At 33.3% G+C, this 15,624-nt stretch overlaps 1 protein-coding gene across 1 annotated transcript; it reads left to right on the top strand.

Annotated features, from left to right (window-relative positions):
- The first annotated feature begins 450 nt into the window (after positions 1 to 450).
- LOC117908066 (dolichyl-diphosphooligosaccharide--protein glycosyltransferase subunit DAD1) lies at positions 451 to 7,274 on the top strand. Its single transcript, XM_034821726.1, has 5 exons — positions 451 to 586; positions 701 to 748; positions 6,466 to 6,553; positions 6,633 to 6,676; positions 6,981 to 7,274. Exons 1-5 carry the CDS (start codon positions 503 to 505, stop codon positions 7,062 to 7,064), a joined length of 348 nt encoding a protein of 115 aa, XP_034677617.1. The 5' UTR covers positions 451 to 502; the 3' UTR covers positions 7,065 to 7,274.
- Positions 7,275 to 15,624: the final 8,350 nt, after the last annotated feature.

Below are 15,624 nucleotides of genomic sequence, written 5' to 3'. Positions count from 1 at the left end.
AGTTGGTGAAAATGTGATAAGTTACCTTTTAAAAATAATTTAAATTTCATACACCCATTGATCAAATGTAGTTTTGAATGGTCAAAAATAATATTTTTGATCAAAAAATATATGAAATATTAATTATTTTTAAATAATTATTTAAAATTTGTATTTTATGCACTTGAATTTTTATTTTTTGATTTTTTTTCATATGAGTGTATAGAAACACACTTTTCCCGCTAATTAATAAGTTGATAATAATAATGGTTATAGTAATATTTTGGCAGAATTGATAATTTATAGTAATTGATTAGAATCATAATAATAATAAAAATAGAATGGCAGAACAAGAGCAAAAAAGAAAGGGGGTAATATAGGTATTTTTCAATCACTGAAGCACGGCCGTCCATATTGCAGCAACTGATCTGATCCGTTGAATGGATTGCATTATAAGAAAGAAACACCCCTCTTCTTCTCCGAAGCGAAGGACCAGAGTCAACCGATCTTCACAGGAAGAGCAATGGCGAGGTCGACCACCAAGGACGCTCAAGCCCTTTTCCACTCTCTCCGCTCCGCCTATTCTGCCACTCCTACGAATCTTAAGGTCATTTCTTCCTCTGCCTTTTTTTTCTCTCTCCCTTCATTTTTTCATTTCATTGCCCAAAACCCTAACCCTAACCCCATCTCGATTCACTCTTTTATTTTTTAATTTTTTCAGATCATTGATCTCTATGTGATTTTCGCAGTCTTAACAGCTATTATTCAGGTATGTGTATCAGATCTGTCCCTCGTAATGTTCGCAGTGTTCTCAAAATGTGATCATTTGGGATGTGTTCCTTGTCTGTGTTTGTTAGGATTCAATCTCAGTATGTGTGGCCATTTTGAAATTATTCAAAGAATTAACGAAGTTTAACAGTTTGTTTCATAATATTATTTCCTTGGCTCAGTTTCTTGTTAAAACAATAACTGCACTAACATCAATTTCAAGGTTTAAGTTTTGTGTTTTTAACACATTCAGTAGGCATGGAAATTTTGTCCTCTCTCTCTCTCTCTCTTTTAATACGTTTCCTTTGGAATATTTTTGTGATATATATTTCATCGAGTTATATAATATCTCCCAATTCATGAATTTCCGAACTAACCTGAGTATGCAATCTCCCAATCTAACATGATGTTTTATTTGGTTCTTGGTCTGATTTATGAGCATCCAGGCTGATTACTATTTTTAACATCTATGTCACAGTTTTTGTTGTTTTGAAGTTTTTAATATATATGTAATATTCTTTTATTTGTTTTAAATTTATGCACTTATCTTACGAAATAGTTGGTGGGTTAGATAGAATTAGATAGATTGGATTGGCCATTGGGAAATTTTGGAAAAATGCTGGGGAAGTTAAAATCCTCTCTACTGATTGTCGGTTATTCGCCAAATTCGAAAACCCACTTGATATTATGATATGATTTTGGAGGCAGCTCCCAGGAAATCAGCATATTGCTGGCTCACCGTGGGTCCTTAGAAGATGGCAACAAAAATGAAAATTGCCAAGACTTGCATGCCTCAGATCCCTTAGTGGATTAAATTCATAAATTCTTTTGAACATTGGATTCTAGAAACATGTGAGCATGATAAAGCGGCAATAGAAGTGAAATATGATTTTATGACTAGTTTCTAGCAATTCTTCTGGTTGGTGCAAGGATGTGAAGCAGGTTTGGCCCCTGAAGAGCAAGACCAGTAGGTTGCTGCTCCTGAGTTGGAGGTGGCAATAGACTAAAGGAATCACATAGGAATTCTAGGTAGCGCTTATCAAGTGGTTCTAAGTTACCCCCTTTATATGTGCTGGCTGAACTTACTGGTTCTCATGGTGCATGGGGGTCCTTAGTTCCAAATGCAGAGAAACACTCTGGGCCAGCACTCAGCAATGCATTCCAATGTACCAGGGGTAAAGGATCCCCCTAGAAGATATTGACTTGCAATTCTAGAAGATTGAGTACTGTTGCCGTATCTCTTTTCCTGGTGGAACATTTTCTGAAACATTGTGTTTAAAGTCCTGATTTTCATGAAATTACTTCTCTTTGAAATTCTATTTTCATGTTATTGAAGTTCCTTGAGTTTTTCTTTTTCTCCCTAAGGTCACTAGGTTCATCTAGTTAGGTCAATGATATCATTAGTCTTATTCCCTCTCATCTACTCTTCCTGACCAGCCATCTTCATCCCCTCCACCCTTGCAAAAGCTCCCTATGAAATTCAATGTTGATCTGCAAAAATGAAATTGGAGACTCTGCATTGAGGATGAGAATAATCTCCATGTTCTTCCTATCTGTTTACAATTAAAATAGAAATAATAAAACATCTCCATGTTCCCATCTTTGTAGCTTCCTCTCATCAGCTTTCCTGAAGTTATTTTTCGGAGGGACTCTTCCTGTTGCTTATTTGTCAGAATCTTTGGCTTTGATTCTATGTATTCAGTTAAAAAACTGATAGGCAGTCTGAAAGAAGTGCTTAAATTAGTGATCAAGGCTAGAGTGAGTATTTTGAGAAAAGATAGTTTCATTACAGGAGTGTACTTGAAGTTGAGGATTGACTTTGAGGTGTTTGATAAACTAACTTAATGATTTAATTTTGGTCATTAAACACATTAAGTTTGTTTGGTAAAAAAAAAAAAATAATGTTACAACTTAAAATAAAAAATGCCTTCAAGTAATAAATTAAAATATATAAGGGATCTGTTTAGCAACATTTTCAAAAGTAATTCTCAAAAAACAATGTTTGAGAATAATTTTTAAAAACATTTGTCAATTGTTTTTGAGAACAACATTCTGTTTGAGAACTCAAATTTAAATAATAGTTTTCTCAGCTTTTTTTTTTTTTTTTTTCTGTGAAGGTATTGTTCACTTATGTAGTGCAAAAATTTCCAAAATATTATTTATATTTTCAATTGTTTCTTAGAACATCCTACAAAAAAAACCTCAAATTTGTTCCAAAAACAATGTGTTTTCAAAAAAAATTCTCAAAAAACTGTTTCCAGTCAAGTGCTTTTAAGTTAGAAAACTCTTTTTTGTTTTAAAGAACACAAAATTGTTTTCAAGAAATGGTTTCCAAATAGACCCTAACTTTTGCTAAATCCTAACTATCCTTTGCTTTAGCTAACTATGTTTCTTTCTTCAACGTTTCTCTCATATTCTCAATACTCAATATTAACTAGGGTACATATGTCAATTTAATGGTTTAGAAAAAATTCAAAGTGTTGTCACCAAACAACATTAATGCTTAGAGTATAACTTAAATATTTTTTTTTTGATAGGTAAATGAGAGAATATATTAAAAAGCGCTATCAAAAAGGCACAATGTACACACAAAGTATATGACGTACACCCAAAGGCTAGCAAGAGGGAAGAGGAAGAGTAAATACCAACTACCCTGAAAACAGCCAAACCATGGCACCCTAAGAACAACCGGACAATCCCTGGCAGGATGGACCAGCGCATAAACACCAACACCACCAAAAAGAGACTCGTAAAGCCTAGCACAGGACGGAAAAACACACCTGAGACCTTTTGAAACCAAAAACCTGCAACCAAACTGTAAACGAAAAAAGTGGCCTCATAAGAAAGGAACTGAAATCCCACTGCCCCTCCCCTTTCCCCTGACTGAAATCCCATCCTAAGAACAACTTAAATATAATTTAACTTAAAATTATCTTAAATCATTAAGTACTGAATATTAAGTTTTACCAAAAGCTTACTTAGTCTACAGCTTTGTGAACCATCCGAAGGATGACTAGATGGCGGGAAAGTACTTATTTTTCTTTCAAAAGTGAAAAGTAAAAGATCCATGGCATTCTTTCTAGGATGGTTTCACTATCTCAACATCATCACTCCATGCACCACTGGGTGTAGGAAAGGACCTCAAGTTTTTCCCTGGAGAGGAGCAAGAATTTCTTAATTTGATAATTGTCTTTTAGCCATGGAAACTGATAACTTCTCACTCAAAAGATCTCCTTAAGCCAATCACCTGTCATATCTGCGTATGCTTGGTAAAGAATATCACAGTTTCAGCTTAAGCTCGGTACACTTTTTCCTTGGCTATATCTTTAGCCTATTTAGAATTTAAAGTTATCGCCAAAAGTTTTGTTACTCAACTTCTTGGGGTGTAACAGATGAAGGTAGTCTAAGAAACAAATGAACTCCAACTATGCTTTCTCAATATTGTAGCTTTTTCTATAAAACATTTATTAAGATTTTCTTTATTGGTATCTCTCTACACATTATTCTAGATCACTCAAATCCTAGTCATGTGACCCCGATATAACGCTAAACTTGTTTTGTGAAACAAGTTAATTGCAAAAGTGTGCTAGATTTGGTACACCAGAAATGGCTTGGTCAACATTTTTTGGGTACACCTGCACTGCCCCCAGTAACTTCTCTGGTCCTATCAATAACATGGGCATTTAAAAGAAAGAGGTGAGGAGGCCTTGAATAAGCTGGAGATTTCTATATGTTTACTTTTTTGTATTAAAAGGGGCCTTGGTTTTTGGTTTCATTAATGTAGTAAGGATTACTGTAGCAATAATTTGCCTATCCAAAAAAGGAAATAGTGTAGTAAGAATTAGATTTGAATTTTTAAAATTGTTGCGCTATTAGGGTTTTAGTATCTCTAAGATTTAGGTTTAGGTTTTCTTACTTCACTGCTTTTAGATAAAGGAGATTGGTTAGTCATGTTGCAAGGCAAAGACGTTGCTTTTGAATAATATTTTTATCAAGAAATTTTCCTCTGTAATTTATGTTATAGATTGATTGTAATTGTATGCTATTGATTACTTGATCCCCATCTATCATCTAAGGTAGAAACTGATCATGGTTTTGGTTGGTAAACACACACCTATTAGTAACCTCTTGTGCTACATCATGCCATATAGTTGCCACCTGAGGAATTTGGATGCATTGAACCATATTCTAACAACATGTCTTGAAGTTTCGCTATACCAAAAGTTGTGCTTGTTCTCTCATGCTCCTTCTTCCTGGCCAGCTTAGCAACAATGTTCTCTCTCAGAGGATGACTTTGTTTATTTTTGTTTCTCTTCGCATTGATAGATAATAGAGGTAATAGATTAAAGCACCAATAACGCCTTTGTCCATTCTTGTTTTTCACGGTTTCTTTTTTTGTGTCATCATTTTATCTGCCCTCTTCTCTTCAAGAGAGGAGGTTCACGCTTCCTTTGTCCTTGCAATAACTTTATTTCTCATAACAACAACAATAGTAGAAACAATGGGAGAACAAAAGAATTTTCAATATTGTAGAGCCTAACAAATTTTGTTTAGTTTATGTATATTTGGGGGCCCTCCTAGACTTTTGAACTGAAACTATGAGTGGTGATTACAGTTTATGTTGCCTTGGTAATTTCACCTCATCTGAGATAAGTTACCAAGTTTTGGAAGCCATGATCATTTGGTCTTATCAGTCTTAGCTGCTTCTTCCTGGGGTCCTTGGCCCCCAAACTTCTCTCTGTGTTTTCTTTTTCTTCCTCTTTAGGTCTTCTTTCTCTGACACTTCGGCAAGAACTGACTAATCCCAGAAGGAAGCTGCCTCATTCCAGAAGGAAGCTGCTTCTTCCTGATCTAACCCAGATATGAGCAGGACTTAGAACGTGAGGATTGTTTTCCATTAGAACAAAGACAAATTCAAGGGACATCCAATCTCATTCACCATATGTACTGAAAACAGTTTGACCAAGCAGATGGCAAAGCAAGTTTGTGGACTCCTGCTTTAGAAACAATACCACCGCTCTTTTCATTCTTTTTTGTTTATTGAATCTTGGTGCAATGTTTGTGATGTTTCCTGGCGATCTCAGGAAAAGATTTAATCTCTCCCTTGGAAGGATCCAAATCTAAAAGGAAGAAATAAGGAACTCTTTGTAGTATGTATCTGATTGATTCGAGAAACCTCCATTGCATAAGAGGCCACTGTCCCCCACTATTTGAGGAAAAATCAACTTCTCTTTCAACATTCATCTTTGTTCTAGTATGAAATATAATATTTGTGGTTTAAATTTCTTTCCTAGTTTTCAGCTAGGTATAACGAGAAGAAACCAATGCAATGGGCAAGCTCTACTTAATCGATACACTCTGTTTCCCTAGTTTGTTAAAAGTAGACAATTAGGGTACATCAGCATAATTAGCTAACAAAATTGTATTTCATATGTTCAATTACTATACTCATTTGGGTGCCACATAGAACACAATGGCTGTGTTTCAGATCCTGTGTTAAAAATAACGCACTTGTTTAGTTTCCATGGGCCACCTTAGAAGCAGGTCAAACATTACATTTCAGATGCTTCATTACATTCTATCAGTAAGCGATCATTTTGTTTAATTGGTGCATGGCCAAACTTTCAAACTTAAATTCTGAAAAAGAGATTTTATGCACTTGTTCAGTGGTTATTTTATCCAGTCTGACACATTGTTTAAAATCTTGCTATCGAGCAGGTGGGCTACATGGCTATTGTCGGATCATTCCCATTCAACTCCTTCCTTTCAGGAGTACTTTCCTGTGTTGGGACTGCAGTCCTTGCTGGTAAAGAACAGCATAACCTGACTCTCAAATCTATTACGTATAGGGAGATAAAGGCTAACCATGATTTCTTTCTCTGCAGTTTGTCTCCGCATTCAAGTTAACAAAGAAAACAAGGAATTCAAAGTAAGCTTTCTCCTGTGATGACTCTCTTTCCTGCCTTTCTTGGCATTCTCTAATATATCCGGCCATTTAGTGGTGTAAATGATGGAGAAAAGACAAGAAATTTGATCAATCAATACCCATTCCAAAACCCATATTTTTGGTTGCGAGTTTTTTTTTTAAAAAGAAAAAAAAATATTTTTATGCTTTTATCTTCAACCCAGCATTATTTGCAAGGATGGATTTACAGAAATACCATCTCCATCCCTCTCCCTCTCTCTCCTCAAGGTTTATAATCTGAGTGTATTTGTCTGACATAAAATTGCAGGACCTACCACCAGAACGGGCTTTTGCTGACTTTGTTCTCTGCAATTTGGTGCTCCATTTGGTGATCATTAACTTCATGGGTTAAAATTTTAGGAGGGATACCTGCTCCAATCTTGACAGTGAGTGTTATATGAATAGTTATGTGGCTATTTTTCTTAGGGCGTGTAATATGGAGATCACCATTTTACAACTGGTGAACAATTGGAATTTTGGGGGGTTTTTTTTGGCTCGGATTTAGCAGTCATACTTATCTATTATATTAAACCAATGAATTGGTGTATCATTGCTCTTCGTATAGCCATTTTGAAAATTCTCAAATGCCTTGGTAAATATTAAAAAATCAAAAATCAAATGGAAGATTTAAAGAAACATAAACTTGTCTGCAATGGAATGAACAAGTTCACGAGAATAAATTTAATTTTTTTTTAAAATATAATATTTACTGAATTCATTGGTACCCAATGAAGAGTTTTGTCATGAATTTTTGTGCTTGTTTTTAAAAATATTTTTAAGTTAAAAAATAAAAGATCAAAAATTTATATGAATAAGTTGTTCCTAAAAATAATTATTCTATTTTAATTTTGTAAAAATATTGTAAATTTAGTTTATATAATAATATTAGTTAAATTTAATTTAAGTTTAATTAAAAATTAAAGTAATTTTTTTTAATTATAAATAAACTAAAAAATGAATGTTTTTAGTAAACATCAATCATAATAATATAATAAATTCATAAAAAAAATTAATTAAAAAAGTATTATTTAAGTATATATTAGAAAAATGTGGATATTAATATAATTGATTTCTTTATTTATTTATTTTTTGTTAAAAATGAATAATAAATAAAGTTTAATTTTTTAAACATGTAAACACATTATTTTAGAATATTTTGATTTAATAGGTAATTAATTAGATTAATTTTTTGAATTTCAAAATATTTTTAAAAATTAAAAGATTTATTAAAGAATTTAAATCATTAATTATGTCTCAAAACTATTTACTTAGGAAATTCATAAAAATATAATTTTGTGTGTGGGAGAAATAGTAAAGTCATTACTTAAAATGTATCAATTTTGATATATTATTTTTTGTAGTGATTAAATCTATTTTTTGAGTTTTAAATTATTTTTAAAAATTGTTAAACTCATTAATAAATTCAATACAAAGTGTTATTTGCCTTGAAGTTCATTTCTCTAATAAAAACATTTATACAAATATAATTATTTTTTTTTCTCAACCAAGTGGTTCTCTTGATATTGTGTTAATAGTATAGATAACAGAAATAAATTTATTTTTTGTTTGTGTAATTGAAAAGGTTAGTTGCAAATATGTACTAATAATTTTATTCAATTTCTTAGATAATTAAAGGGGTGTTTGTTGAAAATTAATGAGAATGCTGTTGAGAAGAGGAATGAGATACCCATTTCCACTCTTTCTTCCCGCGTACCAAACATGACCTTAAGTTTGGAGATATATCCTCTAAAATAAAGTTGTCATTCTATAATGCAATTTTTGGTTCATAGAAAAAAAAGAGATTAAAGTTAATAAATATTTTCTACATTTTGTTTCAAACTTACTTCATTTATTTTAATTTTTAAAAATATCTAAATTTTTAATTAATTTTAATGATATCATTTTTCTTTTGTATTTTTCCTAATAAAATCTAATATAAAATTTAATACTTCTCTTGAAATCAAACATGGATTAAACCTTTTAGAATTAAATGAATGTTTTGTAGCTTGTTTATTAAGTAAATCAAAATATAGCCTTAAACAAGCATACAAGTGGTTTGAATTTATGAGAAAATAAAGACATTTAGAGTGTGTTTGACAATGATTCTAAAAAGGATTTAGGGTGCATTTGACAATGATTCTAAAAAGTATTTAGGGTGCATTTGACAATGATTCTAAAAAATGTTTCGAATCTTTCTGACACTTGACTGATAAAAATTTTTAAGTGTTAAAAATATTGGACGTGTTTCTTAAAATCACTTTCAAACGGGCCCTTATAGTGGACTTGGTAGCATTTTTATTCGAAATGTTTTTGGTGAAAACGTTTTTAATAGAATCATCTATTAAGTATTTCTACATAAAATATTACAAATGATTTTTTAATATTATAAGCAAGGATGAAAATATCGGTAATCACGGATATATCGGTAATTTGATTTTACGGATATATCGGATATATCGGAGATATTTTTGGATATATCGGAGATATATCGGTGGATATTATTGGTAGGCTTAAAATTGTTAAAAACTCATGGAAATGCAAGAAAAACCTCATAATAATATAATTAGAAGTATAATAGACATTTTAAAGTTATTTTATTGAAAATTTTGATATATGTATAACATGATTTATCATATTTGATAATAATATCGTATACATCGATAAAAATATGAATTTTATAAGTGTACATTTATTATTAAATTACACCTAATATTATGATATTTGATTATAATATGTCTAATTTTAAAATATATATTAGTATTAAAATATGATCCATTTAATTCAATTGTATTAAACAATATAAAATGAATAATGATATATATATAATTTTTTAATATTTAATTAATTATTAATGATATTAAAAACATTATGAAGAAAATTATATAATTTTTATATTTTTGGTAATTAATTAAAAGACTTTGCATTTAATTATAAAATAATTATAATTAATTTGCTCTTTAAATTATTCTTATATTTTCTTTATATAATTAATTTAAGTATATATATAGTTGTTGCATAATATATATCAAAAGAGGGCTTAGCCCAGGTGGTAAGTGGGTGAACCCCAAACCTTTTGGTTTGGGGTTCAAATCCCCTCGGCAGCACAAATGGGAGAGGTCCTGTAGCTACTGTAGCGGCGTTGACCGGCACTGTAGCGCGTCTGACCCGCGTTGACCGCGCGATAAATCGGCGATTTATCGTGTGTCGCCGATATATCGCCGATTCTGGGCGATTTTTCGCCCGGCCGACTTATCTCCTCGCCGTGTCGTGTCGCCGCCCGCCGACACGCGATATATCGGCGATATTTCGCCGATTTTTTCCGATTTTTTCCTCCCTGATTATAAGTGATTTTTCAAAATTTTAAAAATATATTTTAAATTTTATCAAACACTTAGGCGTTTTTGGGTAATTGTTTTTTAAAATGGTTCTAAAAAACAGTTTTTTAGAATAGTTTTTAAAAACAATTCTCTAATGCTTTATCGAATAAAAGTTTGTTTAAGAACTTGAAATGCTTTTAACTTGTTTTTAATATTTTTAAATATGTTTTAAAAATATTTTTTATATTTAGTACTTTATTTTTAATCATAATACATGTTTATATAATTATTTTTTAAAACAATCCTTAGAAAATAAGTGAAAATAATAAAAAATAACTAAAAGATATTCTCCAAAAACACCATGTTTTTTTTGTTTTAAAGAGCAAAAAACATAAAACCATTTCTAGTTGTCAAATTTGTTTTCTTGTTTTATTGTTATAGAGAACAAAAAATTGTTATCGAAAATAGCTATCAAATAAGTTCTTAATTTATTTATTTTTTAAAATACCTTTAAGTTATAGACGTTTCCTAAAATCACTACTAAACGTAATCTTAAAAATACTGTGAGAATGTTCAGATACTTAGAGAAACAAAAAATTTTACTAAGAAATTGAAGAGGAAAATGAGAAAAAAGTAATTCTCCATTAAATTAACTTCAGATTGAGGAAGGTTGCCATTAACTTTAGTGACTGAATGCTCTTTGCATTTAAGGACTCTATAGAGGCAAACTAAAATTGAAAATTGAAAATTTAACACTAATTGACTCGTTTAATAGCTGATATTAATCGAACTGAAAATTGAAAATTAGAGCAAACTAAACACATATGGTGAGACTGGTTTTTGGCCGTTGGATGAGTCAAAAGTAGCCTCAATAATCAGCCTGCAACAAGCCACCTTCCATATAAGCCTAACCAAGCAAAAAAAAGTCGTCTGTCACAAAACGGTCAGTTACACCATTATATCTACGCTGAAAAAACTCATCATTTGGGTTGCAGTGGATTCGAGAGAGACGAAAACCATGGTAAAGAAGAAATTTGTAGACTCTGGTAAAACTTCTTGTTCCATTTACATTTTCTTAGGTGATGGTGTTGATTTTTTGTTTTTTGTTTTATTTTATTTTTTTATTTTTTTTGTTCATTTCCCTCTGTTTTGTTGCTGAGAAAATAGACGAAACGAAATGAAATTTCAGTTACACCAATATATCTACGCTGAAATAACTCCTCGTTTGGGTTGTAGTGGATTCGAGAGATACGAGAACCATGGTGAAAAAGAAATCTGCAGACTCTGGTAAATCTTCTTGTTCCGTTTACATTTTCTTAGGTGAATGTGTTGGTTTTTTGTTTTTTGTTTTTTGTTCATTTCCCTCTGTTTAGTTGCTAAGAAAATGGACAAAACAAATTGAACGTTTAGTTACACCAATATATCTACACATAAATAACTCCTCGTTTGGGTTGCAGTGGATTCGAGAGAGACGAGAACCATGGTGAAGAAGAAAACTGCAGACTCTAGTAAATCTTCTTGTTCCATTTACATTTTCTTGGGTGAGGGTGTTGGTTTTTTGTTTTTTTTTTTTTTGGTTCATTTCTCTCTGTTTGGTTGTTGAGAAAATGGACGAAATGAAATGAACGTTCAATTACATCAATATATCTACGCTAAAATAACTCCTCGTTTGGGTTGTAGTGGATTCGAGAGAGACGAGAACCATGCATGGATCGTATTAAGCAGCATATCAGGCAGTTGAGGGTATCTGACAGTTCAATAGCTTGGGATGATCTTAAGGGTCATTAGGGGATTGATTAGAGATCCTAGAAGGAAATTCAAACCTAGTTGGAACGGACCTTATTTCATTAAGGAGCTGACCCCAGAGAGCACTGCATGGTTGATGGATCTAGATAGAAACCAATTCTCGGAGCCAACTAACGTAGATCAATTGAAGAATTATTATGTTTGAGGCCATGGTCGTGGGATGGGTGGCCATCATTTTGGTTAGCCATATACTTTGTTATCCCCTTTTGATATATAGACCGTTGCTAGCCCATGGAGTCTCGCATGTGCATCAGACTCTTTCTTTCTTATTACCTTGCTTACACTTCTACACCGGGATAGGGGTCATTTAGTATATGCATGCTCCATTCAGGAGCTTCATGAACCTTGGCCCTATGGGTGCATCTTTCTCTCATTATTTTTCCTATCATCACACTACTGCATTTCATCACATCTTATTGGTTGTGTTCTTCATTTTTTTTTTTTTATTCTATCTACTACTTGTTTTGCTTCATATTCTCTCCACACTGAATGATGATCCTCCTCAATTCATTACATGGAGAATAATCATATCATTTCCATTATCTATCCCACGGACACTGATTCAGAGATCCTTGGTTTGAGAAGATCATCTCATTTGAGAGAGTTTGTTACTTTAGCACTTGAGAGTGTGTCTATCCATTATTGATATCATCTTTGGGGTTCATTTGTATTTGTTCAAGGTGTGTGGATTTTTATATATATAAAAATAAATAAATAAATGAAAAATAAAATAAATAAACTCGAAAATAAATGAAAATAAAATAAAAATAAGCACATGTGTGTATGTGCATGGCATTCTCCATCATTGAGCATATATATTGGTATATGAGGGTCATTTTATCGAGAATGTTTGTTGTTGAGAGTTCGTATGTGAGCTTTCTAAGATCATCTTTTCTTTGTATTCACGTTGTCATATTTCTTTAAGAGTGAGATGAGTGACCTTCTCTTAGGGGTTCTGGGTCATTGTCTTTTCCATCATTACATTCATTGTTGATGTGACTTCACTCCATGTTTGATTTGAGTTGATCATCATTTTTCTTCATATATTCATTGTTTCACTATCATCCTCGTCATTGCTTGTGATTCATCCCATTCGCTTCACCCCATTGTTCTTTTCTTACACTGACCTATTCCAGGTTTGATATTTCTCTTGCATCATTCTTGCACATCTCATTATCAGTTTGATTTGCCTCATTGTCTCATTATTAATATTATATTCACATTGGGCATCCTCAGGTCCATGGCTCACAAGTTTTTCAATACATGTTGCATTTTATACATGAGGCCATAGGTTTTTTATCATTGAGTATTTGGGCCTAGTTTTCCTTCATTTCTATTATTTTATCACCCTATCCTACATTACGTCTCGTGTCTTAAGACCACCCTGAGGCCATATGATCAGATGTCGTCTTCGACGACCCCTACTTGAACAGGTGTTTGAGATTTGGTTGATATTTAGATATCATCATGCTTCTTCTTTTGAGAGACACCTCTTTGACGTTTTGACCCAATTCAGTTGTAGATATAGATGACCAAGATTGCACATTTGATGATGGATGATCCGATGTTGTCTGATTTTTCGATCTTCCATACATTTGTTGCCATACTGGGGCATATTTCCTTTTCGATTGAGATTTGTATATCTTCATGGAGTCTCATGATCTTCATCACTCATGAGATACATGTCGAGTTGATAGGCTATTGTTATCTTGTCATGTTCCCCCAGTGGAGTCTCTCTTGAGCCATCTAGTTAGGCTCACACTTTTCGGCATTTAAATATCATCATGTTTCTTTTTATGGGAGACGTTTCTTTGATATGTTGATCCGATTCAGCTGGGGACATGGATGGCTAGGATTACACACTTGATGATGGATGATTTGGTGCCATCTGATTTTCTGACCTACCACACATCTGATGCCATACTAGGGCATATTTTCGTTTTGGTTGAGATTTGTGGATCTCCATTAATTTGTATGATCATTCCCATTTATGAGATACATGTCAAGTTGATGATCTGCTTTCATTTTGTCCTAATTCTCCAATAGAGACTTTCTTAAGTCATTCAGTCAAGCTCATACTTTTTTATGTTATGATTCTTGGACAGAGTCATCTTATGTGCATAGACTCCTATATCATCATTTCAGTGGAGTACATGTCAGATATTTTATACATCCCTATGGAGTTATTCTCGAGTTATCAAGACAGACCAGATGCACTAGTTGCTATATTGGGGAATATTTCCCTCTTTTAGTTGTGGAGATGATTGTTTTCTCACAGACTTGTTATAGTCTTCTTTACTCAGTTGAGAGATGTTTATTCGCATTACTGGTCACTATTTCGATGATTTTTTACGAGATGAGCACAACCTTCGGGTTTTGGTTGTCCCACTATCCATGACTCTTCCGTGGATTTTTGCGTTGAGGTCGCGGTAGTTACCCTAGCAGACTATTCTCTTGAGACTCCTCAGTGAATCATTCATTTGAGATGACAATGGACTCCTCCAACATAGCATTTTGAGTTAGAGGCGTCTGACTTATTGTGACACATCATCAGGCCTCGTGATTTAGTCAAATGGATTGTGAGGTCGTATTTATAGTCGATTTGATTATTCTAACTCGCTAGCGGAGCATCTTTTGAGACTTATGGAGTCTCTTTCAGACCATTTCAATAGATTGAGAGTAGTGGCGACACGTTACACTGGAGCATATTCCCCCCTCTTCATTTCCTTGCTGCTTGGCGTTTAGAGCCGCCATCTATTCTTAGTTAAGACGTTCAAAGTTGTTCGTTTCTGTTTGGAATTCAGAGTCGTAGTTCATAGTATGGCATTCAAAGCCACCATCTCTTCTCAGTTTGGGCGTTCGGAGCCACCATTTCTTTTCAGTTTGGCATTCAAAGCCACCATCATTTCTTAGTTACAGCGTTCAGAGCTGTCATATCTTCTCAGTTACGACGTTCAGAGTCGTCCTTCTTAGTTTCAGCGTTCAGAGCCACCATCCCTTTTTAGTTATGGCGTTCAAAACTGCCATCTCTTTACAGCTTGGCGTTCAAAGTCGTCATATCTTCTCGGTTACGACGTTCAAGGTCGTCCTTCACAGTTTGGCGTTCAGAGCCACTATCTCTTCTCAGTTGGGCGTTAAGAGTCATGTCTTCAATTCGACATTCAAAGTCATCATGCCTTTCTTCAGTTAGGCATTCAGATCTACCATATCTTTTTTAGTTCGGCGTTCAAAGCCATTGTTTGTTTCAGATTGACATTTAGAGTTGTGTTTTCAGTTTGACATTTAGAGTCGTGATTTTAGTTTGACATTCGGAGCCATTTTTTAGTTTAGCGTTCAGAGCCACATCTTTGGTTTGGCGTTCAGAGCCATTGTTTGCCTCCAGTTTGGCATTCAGAGTCATCACGTTCCTTCAGCTTGGCATTTAGTGTCAATATCTTTCTTTAGTTTTGACGTTTAGAGTCGTTGTGCATACTCATTCCGATATTTTGAGTCACCATCTTTCCTCCTTTTGGCGTTCAGAGTCATTTTTACTCAGCCTTATCATTCAGAGTCATAGCTCATGACATTCATATTCACTATCGTCGCATATCTTACCTTTGCAATTTTACATTCGTCCACATTTCCTCACCTCGTTACCTTATGCTTATTGCTTGTTCATCATGCTCTTTTAGGTTTCCCCTTGCACTGCACATGACATAGTCTTTTGAGTTCATGACACATATTTCAGTCATGTTGTTAGGTACCCTACACTTAGCGTTCTCATGTGGTTCACATACGGCAGTCCCCTTT

This window comes from Vitis riparia, chromosome 2 (assembly GCF_004353265.1).
Source record: "Vitis riparia cultivar Riparia Gloire de Montpellier isolate 1030 chromosome 2, EGFV_Vit.rip_1.0, whole genome shotgun sequence".
In the NCBI taxonomy this organism is placed as follows: domain Eukaryota; kingdom Viridiplantae; phylum Streptophyta; class Magnoliopsida; order Vitales; family Vitaceae; genus Vitis; species Vitis riparia.
This window is presented reverse-complemented; position numbering and strand designations above follow the sequence as displayed.